This window comes from Typopeltis vanoorti, chromosome 5, assembly GCF_054136105.1.
Source record: "Typopeltis vanoorti isolate ZY-2024b chromosome 5, IOZ_Tvanoo_1.0, whole genome shotgun sequence".
Taxonomy (NCBI): Eukaryota; Metazoa; Arthropoda; class Arachnida; order Uropygi; family Thelyphonidae; genus Typopeltis; species Typopeltis vanoorti.
The window spans coordinates 151,600,462-151,624,627 of record NC_143553.1 but is presented as its reverse complement, the minus strand read 5'-3'; the positions used below and the strand labels follow the sequence as shown (position 1 = coordinate 151,624,627).

At 36.0% G+C, this 24,166-nt stretch overlaps 1 protein-coding gene across 1 annotated transcript in view; it reads left to right on the top strand.

The window, feature by feature from the left end:
* The window catches only part of LOC150106943 (diacylglycerol kinase theta-like), a 610,762-nt gene that overhangs the window by 160,542 nt on the left and 426,054 nt on the right, over positions 1-24,166 (top strand). The window contains exon 4 of the mRNA XM_090393510.1: positions 10,033-10,121. Within this exon, the coding sequence (XP_090249636.1) occupies positions 10,033-10,121 (89 nt within the window). The remainder of the gene's footprint in view (positions 1-10,032; positions 10,122-24,166) is intronic.

The window sequence follows — 24,166 nt, the reverse complement described above, 5'->3', positions numbered from 1 at the left end:
TAATGGGGAAAGTAAATCACAGAAGGTCAAAAAGAGAAGATTCAAGATTAGGTGGCTTCATCTGTCGAGGCATATCAGGACACAAAAGTACAGTTATCACCCTTGTGGTGGAAGGAATCGTACAAGTGTTATTTGTACAGTTAATATGAACTGTGGTTGTTATAGCAGTAATTTGAGATTTTATCAGAAATAGATTTGGTCTGTGTTTAATTCAAGTTGGTATTTTATGCTGCAAATTTTGGTGAAGTGAATAAATATATTTTTTATAAGTTAAGATTTTTTAAAATCTTTGGCAGAATTTTTTAGTGAGTTCTTTTTTATTTTAGCAACAGTGACATTATATCTGTTTAAGTTTACTAACTTAGTAAATGTATCAGAGGTGAAGAGAGAAAAAATGCATCCTTCTCATGTTGTGAGAAGGATGCACTTTTAAGAGTTTTATCTATGTGGAGAGCATCCAGTTTCCATGCTATAACATGGCCTCAGTAGTATACTTGGCATACCACTACACAGCTTCACTCTATGCATAATTTGGCAGCATAAATGACAGCTGGATTATTCTTCAGCTGGTTGGAAAGCCTCCCAAATATATCGTTATCAAGTTTGGTCTTGTACACTATGGTCAGTCTATGGAACTATTTTTCTGCTGCACCCTGAAAGATGCTCTGGATCTCCATAGTATATGTTGGCATGCTTTGAAGGATATCACTCACATTGCATTATTTAAGAATTTTTGGAGGGGTTGGGGCAGAAGCCAGAAGAACTGTTCTGGGGACCAAATACAGCACCAACTGCTTGAATAGGTCTAGTTAGTATTTCCTCCAACTAGGAAGGTATTCTTTGACAGCATTAATATCACTGATAGAACCAGAGTCCCTTTGGTAGAAACAGGTCACACCTCAAGAAGGTGGTTGACATGAGTGGGAAAGACTCTGGCCCATTAGTAATCCGAACTTTGGTGTATACAGTTGTCTGACAATTGTTCTACTGTAGTACGTTGCTTATCAGATATATCATAACTAGCTACTATGCTTGATTAGCTTAATGTTCTAGAACTTCTTCATCCCATATTGATGTAACTTGACTATGGAGCTTTCAACAATTACCTGCCTTATGTAGTTCCTTATATAATTGACTCACTTTAACAAACCTGTAGTGACCACAGCATAATTTATTTATAGTGGATAATTAACTATAATGAATTTCCTTTAGCATTGTAATTTTCATCAGGATTTTTCTGTTGTTTGTTCTAATGAGAGTTAATTTCAATTCTTCTTGACTGAAACCATCCCTTGTTTAGCTATCTCCAAAGTTAGTACTTTATGATCATTTAGCAGGCAGTAGTAGTGTTGATATCTCATTCATAGTCAGAAAATTCAGTGCATGCAAACCTCGCGTTACTGTCATCCCAAACTTCCTATAGTAATTCTATTTTAATCAGACACTTGCTATCTATTTTGTCAATATGCTATTGCATCTTTACAGTCCATATTCTGTAATTGAAATCTCCTATTAGGATCATCCTCTTTATTTTCTGACCATTTTCCCTAAACTTTTAATTATAATTATCTTCTGTTTTTTTCCTAGTCATCTAATGATAACCTTGTTAGATTATGTTCTCATTTTTTTCCAAGAGGAATTGTTGGCACAATTCCTCTGCTGTCGTTAATAGTATTTCTTTTCTCCTTCTTGTCTTCACAGAATACTCTGTATTCCTCAACTTATGTTTCTGCATGTATATAATTAACTGGTTTTGCATGTATCAGTAATTCTTGGGTGCATTGATTTCATCAGTGCAACTCAACAATTTTATTATAATAAAGGCATCGAGTTGCAAGAAATAATGATAATTATTATTTCTTGGGCATCTATAAAGTCAAACATTTATCACAGGAGATCCACTCAAACCATTGTTCACATAATGCCTCTCCTTATCTCTCCTTGAATTCATTCACTTGCAAAGCACTCACAACCACCTCTGGTTGTGTCCTTGCTAACTACATTCTTATATAACTTCCAGGGATGACTCCTACTCCTCTTATTACTGCTATGAATTGAAAAACTTCTTTGATGTCAATTGTATAAAAGCCCTTTAATAACTTATGTTTCTCTCATGTTCTCTCCTTTCACCTATAATCTAGTTTTTGAAGCCTGGTATAAGCATCATTCCAAAGACCCCCACTACAATCTTGGGCAATTGCTTCTAGATCTTTACTACCACTTCATATCCATGGAATCTAGGCAGACCAAATCTGTATGCAGAAGTCTAGGTATGGTCTTATTAAAGCCTTATAATTGGGAATTATAATAACTTCCCTGTCCATGTTTGTCAGTGTGTGCTTTGACTGCCATGTAATCTGATGTGCTGTTTAGGTGACTTTTGCAATATGCACTCTAAACTTTAACTCTTCGTTCACAGTCACCCCAAATCTCTAGCCTTATTACTTTCCTGCTATTCAGTTCCATCAGTGTAGTACATGGTATGTCATGATCTCTTCACCACAGAGTTTGTGACCTTACTCTTGGTCATATTAAAACAGCCGTCATTTACCTTTGCTGATACTGCAGAATCTCTGTGTCATCTTCATTGACTATCATTCTTCCTGGCTTTGCATTATCAGTTAACACCTGAATGTTTCTCTTTAAATAATTTCCTGTATTTCATGTACAAAGTAACAGCAGAGGACCAAGTGCCAGTCCCTGCAGTACACTACTAGTCACCTACTTTCTCCCAGACTCTACTCCTCTATACAGTACTATGGTACTTTTTGATATCTGTATCACTCTCTTATCCAAATCACCAGCTTCATCTCCATTCCCATTTGCTTTAATTTATGCAAAATAGTTCCATGTGGAATCCTGTCAAATGCCTTTGCAAAGTCTAGCAGTATCACTGAGTAACTTTTGTTTACTTTTATCCAGCTCAACTGTTACTTATATATATAAATAAAGTAAACATTTGCCAAGGCAAGTTGAAAGTTTTTCCCCCCAGTTAGTTAGACTATAATAAATTTAGTTTAATCCTTTATCCAAGTGTAAGCAAACAAAGTTTGCACCTGAAGTATCTTCAGGACTGAGATAACTCGTGGTAAAGCTCTCATCACTCCTTGCCTTAGTATCTCCCATAATGTAAAGCACATCTTGTGGACATGTACAATGCTATGCATTAAGGGAAGGGCCACTACCCAGACCAGTTTCAACCTTTATTGAGGTCTCGTCAGTGGGAGCCAGACCCAGATGTGGTGATACTAAGGTGGAAGCAATGGAGAAGTCATATTTACTCATACAAGTTGCCAAAAGGTTTACACTTGTTTGCTTAAACAAGTGTAAGCAAACAAAGTTTGCACCTGAAATATCTTCAGGACTGAGGTGACTCATGGTAAAGGTGGACCAAGCTCTCATCACTCCTTGCCTTTGTATCTCCCATAATGCAAAGCACATCTTCTTGCGGACATGTACAATGCTATGCATTAAGGGAAGGGCCACTACCCAGACCAAGGCAAGACCTACCTTCACAAACCATGTTATCCCTGTAAAGCATCATATTCCTGCCACAAGTCCTGAATTCTATATTTTACCATCTACTCCAATACTTCAACTTCCACTCCTGAGATACTGATTGGCTTATAATATTATATTTCTGTCTTGGAGCCTCTTTTAGTAGTGGAACTATTTTGTCCTCTTTTCACTCCCTTGGAACGTAAAGCTTAAATTAAGCAGCATGGTTAGAGGAGGTGCCAATTCTCTTGTGCACTCTCATTATGCATGAGCTGATGTGCCATCTAATCCCATGGCCATGATGATATGTGTTAATGATAGTAGTGTAGGAGGATTAAGTAGGTGAGATGTGCATAGTGGAGCAGAGGACCCTCCCATGATCAGAAATTGGGCTCTTTGGCTGTCACATAATAATAGTACTAATATTGTAAGTACCTCCATTTCATCTGTCTATTCTCACATCAGTGAATGTCACATCAGGCACTGCAGTCCGTGTTAAGTTCCATTTGACGTGCTCGTATCACTTCTTTGCACTGTCTCATCTGTTCAGAAATTTGTTTACTTTCCATTACTGTTATTAGTTCAAGGTGGATGCTCTATAGTTAATTCATTGATATACATTAATATACATTCATTAATACATTGCAGTAAGTTTTTGGACAGCACTCTATTTAAGATATACCTAAATTGTGCATATCTCAATAGCATATACAGCTTCCTTTGTCCCCAAACACTTTTTGTCAGTTCTGTCCATGATAGTTCAGAAACCTGTACCATTTATTGCAATCTATACTTTGTGCTATGGGCAGGAGGGAGAAGGTTCTAGAATCTAGAGACCAAATATGGCACTTTTTCAAGCTACTCTTCAAGCTTCCCAAGCTTCATTACCCAGGTAGTTTTACACTAGGTAATGAAAACTGTTTCAGTACCCAGTAATGAAAACTACGTTTCACTTAATGATACAAACATCCATTTCAAAGAGAGATTCAATTCCACAGCCTTTGACTGGAAACTGGGAAGATGCTATGCACGTGGCTAACTATATTGCAATAGTGAGATACTCTCTAACAATGTATGATAACATGAGTCATGTATTTTGAACCATGTTTCTCTGCATAATTATTATTATTATTATTATTATTATTATTATTATTATGTGACTCCTCCAGGGAGTCCAACGACTCATCGAGGGAGAGTGTGCCAACAGCATCGAACAATTGAACTCCTTCCAACCACTAACCGCACTCCAACTTGCTTAACTTTTTGCGTGAGCCATTAGTAGCAGAGGCTCTACTGATCGAATGGTAGAGCCAGTTCTGATAATTACCAGTTCATGCATGCCATTATGATCCAATGATCTGGCTAACTTCAGATTTTTGAGTTCATTTTAAAGGCGTACTTTTGGGTCAAGATTAGGAGAACTCTGTGCATCCCGGTCAACTTTTTCTATTTATCTTCCTCAAACCGTGATGCAAGTACCCCTTTTTCTGCATGGTGCATTATTATATGCAAAAGAGGAAGACCAAACAGAGAATGGGGTGATGACATTGTCAGATGGTGTGGAAACTCTACACAAACTGAATCATCTTGCAGAAAATAGAATGTAGTGGACGAATCATATCAAGATGGCATCAGACACCTATGGGCATTGAACCCACTATATATCTGTATTCAAATTTCTGTAGCTATTGTAGTGATTCATGTTGAAGTTGAAATATAAACTGTGTGGAACTGGAATGAAAATACATAATTCACATGCTGAAATTTCATCAGCTCAAGCAAGTATTATCAACAGCACTTTAAAAGATACACTCAGAAAGACTGATAATGAAATGACTGAAGGATCAGGGACACCCACTTAGCAGTGGCACTTTTTTCGATTTAGGGCATCCCTCGATGAGTCTAAGGACTCCCTGGAGTTGCTCATAATAATAATAATATATATGATTTGTCCCTCTACATATATAGTTCTTGAATTTTACAGACCAGTCACCATGTTCTTATACCACTGCTTTGTTCATTGTTATGTTGATTAATTTATGTTCTTTATAACATTTCCAAAGTAATGAAAGTGTTGTGAGGAATTTAGAATGGTCAGCCTCACTAACAGTGTTCTTAAAATCTTGAGTATCATATAGGAAGGAAATATAAAGAATCTGTGAACAGCATTTCAGGTTTAGAGATGGCACTGCCAAAAAGAACTTCTGTTTTGTTTATGGACACTGATAGTGAAATGTAGAGAAATGAATCAGGGAGTGCTTGTATGTGAAATTGAGTACCAGAAGACTTTTGAATAAGCATAATGTACTTTCTTTATATTAGCCAACCCACAAGATGTTGCAAAACCTATAGCAAAATCAGTGCAGCATATGAACAGGCGATTAAGAAAACAGAAGTAATCTGTTGACATGTTTCTTGAACTGCTATAGATTGCGATCATTGTGAAAAAACAAACGTTGTTATAGAGAAGGGAGGTGAATATAATGAACAAGGGATACAGGATAGTTCAGTGGTTTGAAGATAGTCAGTGACAACTCAAAGATGTAGTTTATGGTTTTGGCTTAAATAGGAAAGTGAATGGTGACCAGTTTGGCAGGACAGTGCCTGCCAAAATGAAAATACTTATAGAAGCAAAACAGAAAGAAATTGGAGCGTCTTTAATCGAGGATTATCTGTTAACACTCTCCATGACACCCTCTCTACTATATCTGCATCACCTCAGAAACAAGTTATACCAGATCTGTATGCAATATAGACAAGGTCACATCAAAGCCTTGTAACGAGACATATTGTCAGTTTACAGGCCTTCCTTATCCTTACATTAATTTTTCTTAGCATTTGCCCTATAACTTGTATCTGCAAGCTTTGCTATAGGCTTTGAACTTCAACTTCCTGTCCTAAAACTCCAAAATCCCTTGCTTGATTAGTTTCCAGGGGAATATGCAGTTGTTTGCAGATGATGTGAAGCTAGGAAGGGTTATTAGTAATAGTGCAGATGCGGCAGTCCAAGAGGATTTGAATAAACTGGACAGATGGTCAAATGAATGGGAGTTGTCAGTTTAATGCAGCAAAATGTAGTGTCTTGAAGTTTGGAATAAACAATGGGAGGTTGCATACTGTCAGAGGAACTGTACTGGAGGAGGTAGGGGAGGCAAGTGATCTTGCAGTGATGATTGGTAGAAACCTGAAATTCATGAAACGTATTGCAATGGTTGTGAAGATCATCCAGAGGATTGCTGCAATACTGACAAGGATGCTGAGCTGCAGAGATAAGAGTTATCATTCCATTGTATAAAGCCTTGATCAGACCACACTTAGGCTATTGTTCTCAAATTTGGTCCTCAGGATTTGATGGGGATAAATTAACTGTGGAAAGGGTACAGAGGCAGATAACAAAGATGGTTTCAGACTATATGAGGATAGTCTGAAAAGTTCTCAGCCTAACAAATTAAAAAAACGAATTTATAATTTCAAAATTATTTTTATTTTTCAACATAATCTCCCTTAAGACTAATACATTTATTCCAGTGATGCTCCAGCATCATTATTCCGTCCCTGTAGTGGTTCTCAGTAAGGTCTGCAAAATACCTTTCTACAGCTGCAATCAACTCTTGATTTGAAGAAAAATGCTGACCAGCAAGGAAGAGTTTGTTTTGGGAAGAGATAGAAATCAGAGGGAGCCAAATCTGGGGAATAGGGTGGATGTTCCAACAATTCATAGTGCAGATCCCTTAATTTTTCCATTGCCAAAACACCTTTGTGGGCAGGTGCGTTGTCCTGATGAAAGGTGATTTTTTCCTTCTGCAAACTGGGTCTTTTCTCACAAATTTTTTCATCTAGCTTGGTTAAAAGATCGAATAATATTCCTGGTTATTATTTTACCCTTTTCAAGAGTTAATAAACAAAATGCCTTCAACATCCCAAAACACTAATGCCATGGCCTTTCCTGCAGATGGAACCGACTTTCTTTGGCACTGAACAACCGGCTTCTGTCCACTGTTTTGACTGCCGTTTGGATTCTGGTGTGTAATGGTGAATCCAAGTCTCATCCATAGTAATAAATCGATGCACAAGATCACTTTTATTCTTGTTAAAATGCTACAAGCACTCACTGTTTAGAGGTTTTCATGCGAGCGTGTTTTTGATCTCCTGTGAGCAAGCGCAGCTTCCATCTTGAGGAAAGCTTTTTCATTTACAATTCTTTATGCAAAATATATCCTACACGTTCTTTTGAAATGCCTATGGTCTCAGCAGTTTCATGCACTTTGACTCGCTGGTCATCCAATACCATATCGTGCACTTGATCAATGATTTCTGGTGTTACACTTTTTGAACATCCTTCACATAGATCATCTTCAAGGCTGATATGGCCACATTTAAACTCGGCAGCTCATTTCTTAATTGTCGAAAATGAAAGAGAAGAGTGCCCATTAGCTTTTATGAACTTCGAATGAATTGCTTTTGCTGTTAAATCTTCTCTTACGAGGAAGGCTTGGTTGACAGAGTGGTTAGCATATCCGCTCTCCAGCCAAAAGGCTGTAGGTTTGAATCCTGCCATGGATGTTTATGATTGTCTCTGAAAATACTACTACTAGTGGTGGACTGTAAATGGCGTAGGTGTGGATGTAGTGATTGGTGGATGTCGAATGGATGAAGTTGAGTGGTGGAGAGGAAGAGTTGTAGAGAGTAGTTGCCCTCCCTTGATGAGTCTCGGACTCCCTGGAGGTGTTAAATAATAATAATAATAATAAAAAGAATTTTATAACTGCACAATACTCAATTTTATCCATTTCAAGGGATACAGACAACACTTTTGCTTCAGACAGCTGTATAAAACAAACTACTTGATAGAATGACTAGATTTCAAATGGATGCTTATGACAGATGTATCAGCTTAGAAAAAAAAATATTGCTGATGGTGTTGCCATCTATAGTCAAGGCCAAGAATTTTTCAGACCACTCTCTTACAATGTTGGTTATGAGGATTGGCCGAGGGAACGTGGACTGCAGAATTTGTTAGATAGAAGAAGGAGAATTGATATGATTGAGACTTTTAAACTATTGAGAGGCAGTTACAGGGTTGACACTGGGGAGTTCTTTTGCTTGGTGGAATAGGGGGAAGGAGTGAGAACAAAGAGCCATCACTGGAAGTTACGACAGAAAGCTGTGAGCAAGAGGGTGAGGTTCTTTGCATGGAGGGTGGTTGAACCGTGGAATGTATTGCCTGATAGAGTGGTGAGAGCATGAATGGTCAATGAGTTCAAAGAGTGGTGTGATACTTTGTTTTCTAAGAAGGACCTCCCATGATGAGCCTTTTGACTCCATTGAGGCCTGAATCATAATAATATTAGTAATAAAAGTATTCATGAAGGGGACAAACTCAGCCCCTTTGTTCCTGATACTCCTGGCATTTGTGTGCACATATTAAGTTACCTCTACTTTTTTTTGTATACTTGCCTCACTTGTTGGCACAAAACAGTTGACAACTTTCATATCTCTATTGATATTTAACTTGACTCATATGAACATCCTTCCACATAATAAGTCTGAACCAGACAAACAATCATGCTTTCAATATAACACCTTTATGATTGCACATATTTGTAACATTAACACATGGTTGCAAAATTTAATCTCTTTCATGCATAGGTTCTCGCCATTCCTTCCATCATCTAAGTTCCCTGACTTTCTGTATTAAGTCTCATATTAATTAATAATTTGTCTGGACTCCTGATACCAATGTACATGCAGACTATCCCTCTTATATAAATCCAATCTTCCTTTAAACTCACTCCACACAACCAAAAACTTGAATCTATTCTGCAAATATTGCCACACAGTGATGAAAATTTCATATGTGAAAATTGTATACCAAAAATCACATGCTTACAGAAGAAATTAAGAAAAAAGTAGTAAATATTAATAAAAATCATTTCCTTAGCTAGGAGGAGACTGCACTTTGAACGTTACGTTATACGTCATTTTGACTTTTGTAGCATTTTTGGTGTGTATTGAAAGGGGCAGCAAATTCAGGGACCACCCTAGGGGTCAAAAGCTCTAGCAATACCACTGATAAAAATTAATAAATTAAATAATGAGTAATGCAAGTAATAAGAAAATTATTTCGCAAACTATACTATTGACCCTTAAATAGAGTTGATTCATTGCATCATGCACAAAATTAAAATTCAGAAACTTTATTAAGCTATATATTTGATAGTATATAGCTTTTCAGTAGCCTTTTTTCAGTAGTTTTTTTGTTTTTAGGTTTTCTTTTAGTTTATCCTGATTTTATATCTTTGAGAGATCTTGAATAGATAAGTTGTTGGATAATTAATGTAGTCTGGAATTATTTAAATTTGCTTAAGTATAAGAGAAATCTAAATGTGAGCCACTGCACTTGCCTGATTGATTGCACGTCTGAAATTTTGGAAACTTGCATTATCCTTAGATACTTTCCCTTAAAATAATTTTTATTACTTAATAAAAGTATACTTTCTTTTAATATTATAGCTTTTCTTTTTTCCTCCTCAGTGTGTGAATATTGTGTACATGCTGAATGCCAAGATTTTAGTGTATCAGATTGCAAAGAATGTGCCACCTATGCTCCCAGTAGAGACCATGTAAGTTAACTTACACTTTTAATTTGAATAGGTTTCTATTAGTTCCAAAATTAATTTTCTGAAACAGTTATTCTTTTATATCTTAATATACTGAACACCCCTTGAGGGTACAAATAAGGAAATTGATGATGATTCTTTTATTATATAATAACTTTTAAGCACTGACACTAGGCATTTGTTTTTGGTTTCAGTTCTAATAAGTATAATAAAATGCATACCTAATAAAAACAAAGTTGGATTTAAATAAAATGCTATTGAGGAGATACAGGCCAGTTGGGAATGATCGGATCCATGAAAAGTATAAAGTGCTGGCTAAGAGGGAGATAAGCAAGCATGGTAAAGAGGGAAAAAAAACGGTTCAGTATTGAGAGAAGATTGTCTGGTCAGGCCAATTTTAATTCAGCGGAATTCTCCCACTATATGACAAGCAAGAGTAAGAATAATTAGAGCAAGTTGACACAAATTATTATTATTCGTGACACCTCCAAGGAGTCCAAAGACTCATCGTGGGAGGACACCCACTGTACAACTCTTCATCTACATCAACGCTATCTACTTCCCACCACCACAGCTAGTATTTTTTTGTCTGTAAATTGCATTTGTTCTAAAGGGCTGATTTGTCTGTATGTGGGATGAAAAACCCAAGTTTCCTTGAGAAAAAGCCCTGCCACCTCTGTATGAGATCGGCTAACTCACCTTCAATTGAAAAAGTCCATACAAAGATATGCAAAGGATATAGTGGAATTTTGAACGAGCACTTCATCAGTGTATATCGTACTGGTGTTAATGATGCCAGGCAATATATAGAAGGGAGGCAAGTATTAGGAGAATTGGAAGCGAAAGAATCGAGGGTTTCAGATGTTGATTGGGTTACATGTTAATAAGGCTGTGGGAATGGATGACATCTCACTATGTATTCTGAAGGAATGTGCACAACTGTCAACTATTTCCTTGACCTGGTTATTTAATGAAGGTCTTGCAGTGGTAACTTTCCTCAGGAGCGGAAAGAAGGCAAAATAATAGCATGCCAGAAGCATAGTTCTAGGATAGAAGTTTCCAATTGTAAATCAGTCTGTATAACTGTAGTTGTAGTCAAGGCATTGGAGAGATTGGTTAGGAATAGAATACAAGATTGAGTTGATGGATATAACATTCTTTATGATGGTCAGCATGAGGATTTGTAAAGGATAAATCTTGTTTTAGCTGTTTACTTGCGTTTTATGATGTGATGCGTGTGTTAGTTAAAGGAGAATCATACAGCGATATTCTTAGATTTTGCAAAAAGTGTTTTGATAGATTATGACATAAGTTAGCGTACAAGCTGCAGGCAATGGGAATAGATAAGATATTAGTTAGATGGATTGGAGACTGGCTTTACGAACAGTCAAGTTGTATATGATGGGGCAGTGTCTCAAAAAAGGAGAGTAACCAGTGGCGAGCCTCAGGGTTCTGTTCTTGGCCACTGTTGTTTAACTTGCTTGTAAATGATATATCATGTGTGAACTGATTGGGGATCTTCAGGTTGTTTGCTGATGATACAAAGCTGAGGAGAATTATAAGTTGCACTGCCGATGTTAATTTCCTTCAGGAAAATTTGAACAGACCTTTGACTTGTACAAAGGAGTGGGGTTGTAGTTTTAATATTAATAAGTGCACAGTGTCGCATTTTGGAGTACAGAAATATAAGACTATGTTGACAGTGCTGTACTATAGGAAGTAGATGAGCTGCAAGATTTGGGAGTGACAGTAGACTAAAGTTTAGAGGGCATATTGGAAGTGTTGCAAAGGCTACACAGTGCAGATATAATAAGAAGTACTCTTAACATGTAGGGATAAGGAGGTGGTTGTACCACTGTGAGAGCACTGGTCAGACCACACCTGAACTGTCATGCTCATATTTGCTCACCTGGTTTTCAATGTGATGTGGAAAGAAAGGGTCCAGAGATGAGTGACAAAGACAATATGAGGACTCTAGAATGGAGAGAACTTGAAGAAATATGGAGAGAAGTTGAAGACAACTATGGAGAGAAGTTGAAGAAATGTGGATTGCAGAGTTTGGTGGATAGGAGAAAAAGAGATGATGTAATAGAGATCTTTAAGTCAGTGAAGGGATTTCATTGGATTAATCTAGAGGAGATTATAAAAGAAAGTAAAAGGTGAGAGAGGAAGAACCAGGGGCCATCCCTAGAAGTTGTAAGAGTGTGGTAAAGAGGGGTATGAGGAGTAATTTTTTACATGGAGAATTGTGAATGGAGTTCATTACTGGAATATGTTGTTAATGCAGGGAGTGTTAAGGATTTTCAGATTCAGTATGATAACTATGTTGACAGTTGAATGAACCTCCCATGATGAGTCTGCTGACTCTACAGAGGATGTAATGATTATAATAATAATAATACAAACAAGATTTAATATTAATACCTAATATTATACATCTATCCTAAATAGGGTTCTTATTATTTTAGTTCACTGTATTTAAAATTAGCATTAGTAAATACAACGGTAAATTAAAAATTTATCATTGTATTTAAAATTAGTAATAGATAATGTTGCTAAAATTTAGGTTAGATTTTATCAGTATTGGAGAGCAAGATGGAAAAGTACTCCAAAAAGAAACATACACACAGTAAACCTTGCAATTAAATGACTTATTATTGGTGAAAACTGTTAGTACGAGCAAATTATGGTTGGGATGAATGATCTACCAATAGGAATAAAGATGGATGATTATGGTGTTTTTTGAGAGGATAGGACAGGAAAGTAGGAAAAAGAACTAATGATGATAACAGAGCAATTGTGCCTGCCAAAGATGTGGCAGGGAAAAAATTGGCAGTGGTTTTGAGGCTGAAATGTGAGGCAGAGGTGGGTAGGTGCAGAATGAAATATATTCAGTGGACACTCCTGTAGGTCAAAAGATGTAGATGTGATGAAGGAAATGTTGGTATTTTATTTTTAACCTCTATTGGGTCAGAAGACTCATTCTGGGAGGCCGCACTCTCAGACTTGCATTGGAACATTCACCACTCAAATGCAAAAAATCTCCTTTTCACTTTCTTAATCACATGACTGTTAGAGGGTTTGCAGGGATGATCTCATTCTCCCAACAGCTATTTCCCATGCTGTATCTCCCTGCAGTCTATTTGATCAGCTCCTATCACCAACTTGTATGACGCAATGATGTATCTAATATTCAACATTCCAGGGACCTGAGACAGTTTTTTGCTAAGTTCTTCTTTTGCTGATGTTCATCAATACACAGATATCCAGATGACTAGATTTGTGGAAATATCTTACAGTAAAATGATCACATCCTAGCTCTACTTGTCAGTATCTTTCTTATTATGGCAGCAATTTTCTTGGAAATCTATACAACTTTTTTGACATTTTCCTGAACTATCTACCAGTCACTTTACCATTACCACTTCTTGGAGAAAGAAGTGGTAGTGGTAAAGTGTTTGACAACTAGTAATCTTGCAGTATCGTACTACTTTCCATCTTCTCTGCCCAATGTAGACCATAACTTCATTTGTTGCAATGTTGAACCAAAATACTCATTTATCTACCCACAGTACTGTCATTAAAATCCTCTTGTTACAATGTCACATCAGAGCTTTCGGAGAATGCTCTTTCCAGTTTAGCATCATCAGCAAACTGATTATCTCTTTTCAAAACTTGAACTATTTCATTGATATATGGACAAAACAATAGCAGTCCCTGCACAAAACCTTCTGGTATATCGCTGTTTATTTTTCTTTTGAAACATCACATCTCATACTTCACAGCTTTCTTTATAATAGGAAACAACTTTTGTGTAAAAATTTAATTTTATCCCAATGGATTCTGTTTAATAAATATAACTTGGTTAGCCAGACCTATCCTATCTGGCTCTTAGAGCAGGATGTAATCATCTATTCTAAATGAATCTGAGTTAGACCAACCAGTCTGTCAGAAAGGTCATGTCATCATGGAATTCTATAAACTTCTGATTAAGAAAGTGGAGGGTATTTTTCTTGCAGAGTCTAGGGATGAATTTAATTTTTGAACTAGACAAAAAAAGAAACTCGCAGAGTAATCTGGTAAAGAGATCTCACGAGTATTTATGACAGTTGTTTGAATATGGATTGGAAATTCTCAATCTAGAGGAGGAATTTAGATGATGGCAATAATATCAGTTATTTTGTCAGTTAGTTTGGTGTTGAAACCATTGGAGGTGAAGTTACTTCTGATAAAGGACAGTTCATTATTCAAAAAAGGAATCAGTAGAGCATAAAATGTGTGCATCATGTACTGAAATTTTTATTAATACCTGACTTGTGAGATGAATGATATGGTGATGCAGCAGTGATGTATTTTTTTGTATGTTACTATTTTTGTATACAGAGAACTGTAGACTACCATTAGGTTGTCATAGGATAAGAATGTCTAAAAACAGGAGATAGTTGTTACATTTTACTTCCAGGGTAAATTTAATTCTAGGTGTTAGACTGACTGAATTTTCTCCAGAAATTCATAAGGCTCCAAAAAGGAGGAGTCCCAGGTGACAAATACATCAACATTTTGAAGCCATATGGATGGTTTAGGAGAAAAGATGTTATGAACATGTTATTCAATATGTTCCATGTAATAGTTGCCCAAAATTGGAAAAATAGGAGATCCCAATGCAGTTTCTTCAATCTGTCTATAAAGCTTATTTTGACAAAAATGATTACTGTTTATAGCAAAGTTGATAATTTTATTATGTATGAAGAAAAATCATTACATAATATTTTCATTCTAACTTATCAATGAGGGGGGGGGGGATATCTGTGAAGAGTGAAACTAATTCAAAAATAACTAGAAGAAATATAGGCAGTAATGAAATTCCAGCAACTTTGTTCTTAAATCTTCTGAAGTGGTACAACCACCTCCTTATCCCTACATGTTAAGAGTACTTCTTATTGAATTTTTAACAAAGAACGAGGAATCTACAGCAAATGAAGACAGACTTTTGACAAATGTTTTCTTAGTTATAAGTTAGACAGCAAATTCAGTTTTTGTAGATCTCAAAGGAACATTCTCTTTATGTGTCTTAGGAAGACCATAAAATCAGCTCTAGCATAATAAACCTTTTGTTCTTCATTAAGAACAAAGTTTCAGGAATATTATTATTGCTTACAGAACTCTTGTTAACTTTGATGTGGTTTTACATCTTCAGATATGTCCCCCCCCCCAACAGTGTATTAGAATTATTAAGTAATGATTTCCCTCCAGACGTTGTAAAATTGACTTTATAACCAGGCTACTGAAACAAGACTTTTCTTTAACGCACCTATGCTACTTTCTAAGAAAAAAGTAAATTATCATCAGTCCAGATTTGTATTCTGTCTCAAATCAACTATTCTAACACTTCATCACCATACCTTACACACAAAGTGTCTTATAGTTTGACACCACTGATTTGGATTCTCGCTATAGGATTGTTCCTTGCACTTTGCCTTAATATATGTGGCAATATCCCATCTAGTTCTACAGCCTTGTTGACATCAAGCATACTTAAAATTTCAACTACTCATTCTTTGATTGTCAATATTCCCTCTTTTTTCCTATTGTTATTTAAAACTATATCCAATCCTCTCTATTCTCAAATACACTAACAAAATACTCATTGAATATTTCCATTATAACTACAGATGTGACTGCATGCCAGCAACTAGTAATCTTTCATATTCACCCTTTCTTTTATGCCACATAACTGTAGATTTCTGTAGGATTTGCTTACCTGCTTCAGTCAATTTACTTTCATACATCAATTTCTTTTTCTCATGTATTGCCTTCCTAGCCTGTGCTTTTTCTTATGCCAATGTGGGATACTCTTTTCTTTATATATATCATTTATAACATTTGCTTTCTCTGCAGCATCTACATAATTTCCTGATTCATCCATTTCATCCTGCTCTGTTTATCCTCCTAATCTTAAGAATACAATCTGATATTGCAATCAGTAACTGATCTTAAAGTCTGAAGCATTATCCATTTCTCTCCCTGTCATCTGATCATGAAAATCTATTTTTTAAGTTTGTCATATTCTTCTACTGTGTAATCATGTTCAGTACATGGGAAATATCTTACAGGTTCAAGTTTCACTGAACAGAAGCATGTGTGGAACTGGTGTTGTCATGGTGACTTCATCAGTTTATTATTAAATCCAATGGTTGTTTCCTACATGCTGTGTCTACCACATTTTGTGTATAATAGTTATCTCTAAGCAGTTCGTGGAATTCATTCTCTTTATGTGCACATGTTCTTTCCCGCTTCCAGTCAATGCTTTCATAAACTCACCCATTATCACCTGCTTGTTCACCAGTTTCATGTGACTGAACCTTTCAGAATATGCTTCCTTTATAGTCTCTTGCCTAGTGCAAAACCACCAGCTAAATATCTAAAATTTCTAAACATACGAGGGTGGTCTGAAAAATTCTCGGCCTCGACCATAGATGGCAACACTATTGGCACTATTTTTTTTTCAAAGAATGAATCAAAGAATAAAATTCTTTGTAAAAGAAGGTTTAACGTCAAAAGAAATTCATTTGAAGTTCATAAAAGTTTATGGGCACTCTTCTCCTTCATTTTTGACAATTAAGAAATGGGCTGCTGAGTTTAAACGTAGCTGTACCAGCCTTGAAGATGATCCATGTGAAGGATGTCCAAAAAGTGTAACACCCCCAGAATCATTGATCAAGTGTGTGATATGGTATTGGATGACTGGTGAGTCATATTGTGTGAAATTGCTGAGACTATAGGCATTTCAAAAGAATGTGTTGGATATATTTTGCATGAAGAATTGCAAATGAAAAAGCTTTGCACAAGATGGGTGCCATGCTTGCTCACAGCAGATCAAAAATGCACTCGTATGAAAATCTCTAAACAGTGCTCTTGGAGCATTTTAACAAGAATAAAAGTGATTTTGTGCATTGATTTATTACTATGGATGAGACTTGGATTCTCCATTACACACCAGAATCCAAACAGCAGTCAAAACAGTGAACAGAAACCAATTGTTCAGCACCAAAGAAGAAAAATCTCTTTCATCAGCAGGAAAGGTCATGGCATCGGTATTTTGGGATGCTAAAGGCATTTTGTTTATTAATTATCTTGAAAAGGGTAAAATAATAACTGGGAATATTATTCCGATCTTTTAACCATAGACGAAAAAATTCGTGAGGAAAAGACCCAGTTTGCAGAAGAAAAAAAAAATCATCTTTCATCAGGACAATGCGCCAACTCACAAAGATGTTTTGACATTTGGAAAATTAAGGGATCTGCACGATGAATTATTGGAACATCCACCCTATTCCCCAGATTTGGCTCCTTCTGACCTCTGTCTCTTCCCAAAACTAAAACTCTTCCTCGCTGGTTAGTGTTTTTCTTTGAATCAAGAGATGATTGCAGCTGTAGAGGGGTATTTTGCAGATCTTACTGAGAACCACTACAGGGACGGGATAATGGCGCTGAAGCATCACTGGAATAAATGTATTAGTCTTAAGGGAGATTATGTTGAAAATAAAAAAAATTTGAAATAATTAATTCGTTTTTTTCATTGTTAGGCCGAAAACTTTTCAGACCACCCTCGTACAGATAGACTTGGCTTCCCTGTCTCAACAACACGAAGAAAATAAATATTTTGTTGAAATTACTAATAATTTGTTTGAATTCCAACCGGTATCTTCAGATCAAAAATTACAACTGTGGTAAAGTACAGAGCATTTATTAGATTGTTGTAGAAAAATATTCATTGTAATTGAAAAGGAACTAATGTCTTACTAAGGCACACTCCAGGGAATGAATAAAAATGGTTATTTAAGAGAATTAGAATGACTTTCTCCCAGATCTTTGGCAAATTAATGCAGCCATACTTGTTGAGGTGTTAGGAGAATGTTTCATAGCAGATTGTGATTCCAGAAATGGTCTTCTATCAGATCTATAATGATGTTTTTGCAGCAGTCTGTTTTTTAAGCTTCTTCCATGTGATCATGTGCAAAGGAATATTCAGAGCAGTTGTGTGTCACACCTGACTTGCTATAGAGATAATAGTAGATGTAGTTTTTATGTTCTTCAAGAGAGGTGTAAGCAAATCTACCAGCCTGTCCAGAGTAGGCACAAGGAACTTGTGATGTGGAAGAGGATGAAGCCGAACCTTAGGAGAATTTGATGAAAGTTGCTAGTTATGTGTACGGCTCTTTCAAATTATGTGCTACTATGGAAATTATATTTGGGAAGAACTTTAGCTGTCATGTTTAGATGTGTCTATAAGGAATGGGAAAGATTTTCTGTAATCTTGTGTGTTTGTTGCAGGAGGGGTGGGGTGAGGGAAGACATGCAGTATTTTGTCTTTAATAGGAATTGTGTCCATTGGGCTAAAAACATGTTGCAGAGGTATCTACCCATCTCCTACCTGTCTTGATAGTTTACATTCACAGTTCACCCTCCATCCATATTTCTTCTCTCAACATGAGTTCTACTTGGCTTCATACTACCACTCTTACTCAAATGCAGACTATCTTCAGCAAATAGTGTTGTGTTATACCTTCAAATTTATCTTATGTATCCACATACTCAAGGCCTCTCTTTCTACACTTGCCTAATTATCTATTCATAATCATTGCCCTTATCCTTAGCTCCCTGCTGTATACATTGGCAAATACACTTAAAACTTTGCGATTTCACCGAAATGTTTCCCATATTTAGACTTCATACATAATATAGAAAGAAACGTCAGCCATCTCTCCAGTATTGAAGCCAACAAACTTCGATTTGAAGTAGCTAAAGTGATCTACAATGCCAAACCTTCAGAATTAAATATCCCACCATCAGAATTGAAAGCTATTATTTCCTTAAAACATAATAAAAACATAATCATTACCAGAGCTGATAAAGGAAATACCACTGTAGTTCTCGATACAAACTCATATGACCGAAAAATGAATTTACTTCTTCGAGATCGTAATAGTTAAGCCAAATTGGATTGTGATCCTACAAAACGTCAACTCAGAAAATTAAATAAGCTACTTAATGAAACTTCCTCCTTAGATGAAGAAACACTCAAAAAACTTAAGACATACCATGCAAGACCTCCTAGAATTTATGGCTTACCTAAGCTACACAAAGCTAATGTTCCACTTAGACCTGTCGTAGACTGTATCAGCAGTCCAACTTACAAGTTATCAAGATTCTTATCTAACCTTCTCTGCCCTCACATAGGACACTCAGTCTCTTCAATCAAAAATTCTACTGAGTTTCACACAAAAATTAATGACATTCAACTATCAAAAACTGATTTGTTAATCAGCTTCGACATTGTCTCCCACTTCACAAACATTCCCCATAAAGAAACAATAGAATTACTAACTCAAAAATTTCCATCTTATAAAGTTGAATTGTTTAAGTTTGTTATTGCATCAGGTTACTTCACCTGGAAAGGTCAAATTTACAAGCAAGAAGGAACAGCAATGGGATCTCCTTTATCACCAAACCTAGCAAAATTGTTTCTAGAACACCTTGAAGGAAAAATATTCACTTTTGAACCCAAACCAACAATTTGGTTAAGATATGTCGACGACGTATTTGCAGTCTGGGATCATCCCGAACATGAATTACAACTGTTTCTAGATAAAATTAACCTTCTTCATCATCGCATCAACTTTACGTTAGAAAAAGAATCTCCACAGGGTATCTCCTTTTTGGATTTACACATCCAAAGAAAAGAAGATGGTTCCATCGCCATGTCTGTCTTTCACAAGCCTACATTCTCAGGTCGCTACATTCACAATTCTTCCACTCGTCATCCATCTCAGAAATTTGGCATTATTAAATCACTGGTTTCCAGAGCACACAAATTCTGCTCCTCTGAAGAATCTTTAAACCAGGAATCAGAAGTAATCAAAAATACAGCCATCCTAAATGGATATAATCCCAAAACAACTCAAAAAATCATCAGTCACTTCTCCACACATCAAACCAGACAGGAAGAAGTCCATAGGATTCCCATACCTTACGTCAAAGGCATCTCCAAACGTCTTTCTAAAATTATGAAGAAATACAATTTTGCCACTTCTTACAAACCTATCAACCATATTTACAACTTGTTACCTTCTCCTAAGGACAAACTCTCACCTTTGATGTTGCCTGGCGTTTATGAAATTCCATGCTCATGCAAATTGTCTTACTTTGGACAGACAGGTAGGTCTGTTCAGAAACGCATCTCGGAACATCAAGACCACATTCGTCGTTTTAAAATGCAAAAATCTGGCCTCTCTCAACATGGAATTGAAAATCCAAACCATAGGATCCATTGGGAAAAGTCTAAACTTTTACATAGATCTTTATATAAACATGAACGTTTATACAAAGAAAGTTCTGAAGCCCTACTACACAGACCAAACTTAAACCGCAACGATGTTCTTACTATTCCTTAAGTATGGGGAATTGTCATACAAAATTGTGTTAAATAATAATTATTATTATTATTATTTTATTTTTTATTTTTTCTGTAACACGTTACGCATGTTTAATGAGATTCTATTGTAATCATGCACCCTAACTGTATGTTATTCCTATTATTGTTTTAAACTACTGTACTGATGATGTCCTAAGATACTTAGGATGAAATATTTACAATTAAATAATTTTCACTGTGGTTAACACGTGTGTTTCTTTTAATTATGATCGCACCACAGGTTTCGTTATTTAAAAAAAAAAAAAATTCTCTGCTTTACCATTCTACTAAGCGATTCAATGCTATAATCCCACATCCATTCTGTTCCTCTTTAACTCCTGTGTCACGTATGATGTAATTCACTTTTGATTGTTTCCTTTGCAGAAACTTCACTTATATATGCATTTTGGTATATACACTTTTATATAAATGATATGTTATCAAATCCTAATGCATTTATTATTAAATATCACTATTTAATGGATTCAGCACCTGGGAGATGAATTGCTTTTTGGTGCACTACCAAGTATTTGTGCACCAAAAACAATGGCAACATTTTTTTAATTTTGGAAACTCACTATGGCAGGATACTAAAAACTTTGTTATATTTTAGTTTTATAAAAGCTATTGGAAGGAAGCAAAAAGAACAGACATATGCCTGGGCCAATTTCTTCCCATCCCACATGCACACTGTATGCACTAAGAGACCTAGTTTTATTTATTATTATTTTTTTGTTGTTGTTGTTGTTTTGTCTATTCTTCTGCCACATCAGCCCATCCCAGTCTTCTACTTGTATTGCTCCCAGAAGAATTGTTAAATATCCTGATTTTTACAAAATAATATATATTCAATTAGTTTGAATGACTATATTTTTTATATGAGATGAGGAAGTTCCAGATAGGTTTTTTAAAAAGGATGCGAGGTTGTAAGTAGGGGAGTGTGTACCTTCAACAAAGGCATACTAAGTAAACCTAAAGTGAAACATCTCCCTACTCAGTATCCAGGAGTCTACAAGATTTTGTGTGAATGTGGAAAACCATATTACAGCCAGACAGCTAAATCCATCCTTTTGTGTATGGAAGAACATCAGAGAGACATTTCCTAAAATAGGACCAGAGCCAGTGCTTTCTCTAGCCACGTTCTCTTCTCTATTAACTCGGATGAAGGCTGCCAACACCTCGTAGACTGGCCAAAAACTTCTAATATCCGTGTATGTTATGATGAACTCGAAAGAAAGATCATCTAATCTAGAGAAATTTCACTAGATTCATCCCATATTAACAACAGCCTTTGCTTCAATCTCTCTGACGTACACATTGCTTCTGTTCAGTTCTGGCGCACTCGTGGCAGCTCACATACGTAGTCAACTTTAATTTAGAACTCAAGCTCACATTCCTGTTTTTAAAATGTACTATTGTCTTTTATACTAGTTCTGTTGATATAATTTTATCATGTCTTTGTCATTCTTGTCATTACTGGTGGTGGGAGGACTAGGGGCCATGAATGGAAGCTGGTGTGTATATATATATGTATGTATCTATGTGTGTGTGTGTGTGTGTGTGTGTACACACACACACACACACACACACACACACACACACACACACACACACACACACACACACACACACACACACACGAGGGGGTTGTTTGAAAAGTTTAGTAAAAAAATAAGTTAAACATTTTTTCAGAAAAAAAAATTAACCTTTATTTCTCAACATAGTCACCATCGAGGTTTACGCATTTAGTCCAGCGAGTTTCCAATTTTTTCATCCCATCTAAAAAAGTGGGATTTGTCAGATTCTGCCAAATAGTCATTGACAGCCTTGATGACATTCTTATCTGAAGAAACGTTTTTCCCACTGAGCCTAATTTTTAAGTATGGAAACAAGAAGTCGTCGCAGAAGGCCAAGTCCAGAGAATGTGGTGGATGTGGAACCATTCAAACCTCAATTTTGTGCAATTTTGCCATTGCAACAGCCGATGTGTGGGATGGTACATTGTCTTGATGAAAGAGCACTTTTTTGTGCACCAATCTTGGCCATTTTTTCTTCAGTTCTTCTTTTAAATGGTCCAACAATGATGCATAATAGACTCCTGTTATTGTCTTACCCTTTTCCAAATAGTCTATCATGATTATTCCTTGGGAATCTCAAAAACAGTGGCCATCACCTTCCCAGCTGACAAAATGGTCTTTGCATTTTTGATGCTTTTTCACTGGGCATTGTCCACTGTTTTAGCTGCTGCTTGGACTCAGGTGTGTGTGTAATGGTGGATGATCCAAGATTTGTCTACAGTCATGAATTGATGTAAAAAATTCTGCAAATTGCGATTAAACATTGCCAAACGCTGCATTGAAATGTCTTTTTGCATGCATTTTTGATCGACAATTGCGACACCCATCGTGAACACAGGTTTTTCATATGCAATTTTTCTTGCAGGATATTATAGACCCATTCAGTTGAAATGCCTACAATCTCAGCAATCTCACACACTTTCACTTGGCGGTCATCCATAATGATATCATGGATTTTGTCAATCATTTCCTTTGTAGTGACCACATTCGGACATCCAGAGCTCGCTCGATAGACTTACGACCATGTTTAAACTCATTTATCCAAAAATAAATAGTCTTTAATGCTGTGTAGAGTCCCCATGAATTGCATCTAACTCGACTTTGATCTGCACGGTCGTCTACTTTCAAATAAGTGTTTTATCACCACGAAACTCGTTTTTCTCCATTTTTATGAAAAATGCGAACACGGTCATTTTAAATGTTTGCCAAATAAGAACTATGAATTGCACATGGGTAAAATTTTGCCAAGGTCATGAAAAAGATGATACATGCCTACGCTGGTATGAACTAATAAATTGTGTCGCTGTCTATTGGAAATTTACCAAACTTTTCAAACAACCCTCATATATATATATATATATATATATATATATATATATATATATATATATATATATATATATATATATATATATATATATATATATATATATAATCATTATCAGCCATTGTCGATCCACTGCTGGATGAAAGCCTTTCCAAGATTACTCCAAAACTCTGTCCATGACTCTCCTTTCCCATGTCACTCCTGTAAATCTCATGATATCATCAATCCACTGTGATTTAGGTCAGCATCGTAGTCATTTTTTCTCTCACGGAATCCAATCCAGTACTACTTTTGTCCATTATTGATCTTGTCTTCAAGCAATATGCCTAGTTCATTGCCATTTCAGATGTTTCATTCTTCCTGTGTCAGAGACTTTGGTTTGGTTTCTTATCCCCGTATTCCTTTTGCGATCCAGTCTTGTGATACCAAGCATACTTCTTTCCATGGTAAATTGTGTTGTTCTTAATTTTTGAATTTCTTTTGCATTTATATGGCTATGAAACACACAACCATATGTCAATACGATAAGAATACATTGTTTAAAAACTTTTCTCTTCAGGCATATTGGTAGTTGGCTTTTGAATATTGAATGTAATTTTCAAATGCTTTCCACCCAAGCATCTTGCATCTTTTAATTTTGTCCATGATATTTTGTTCCATTGATATCTGT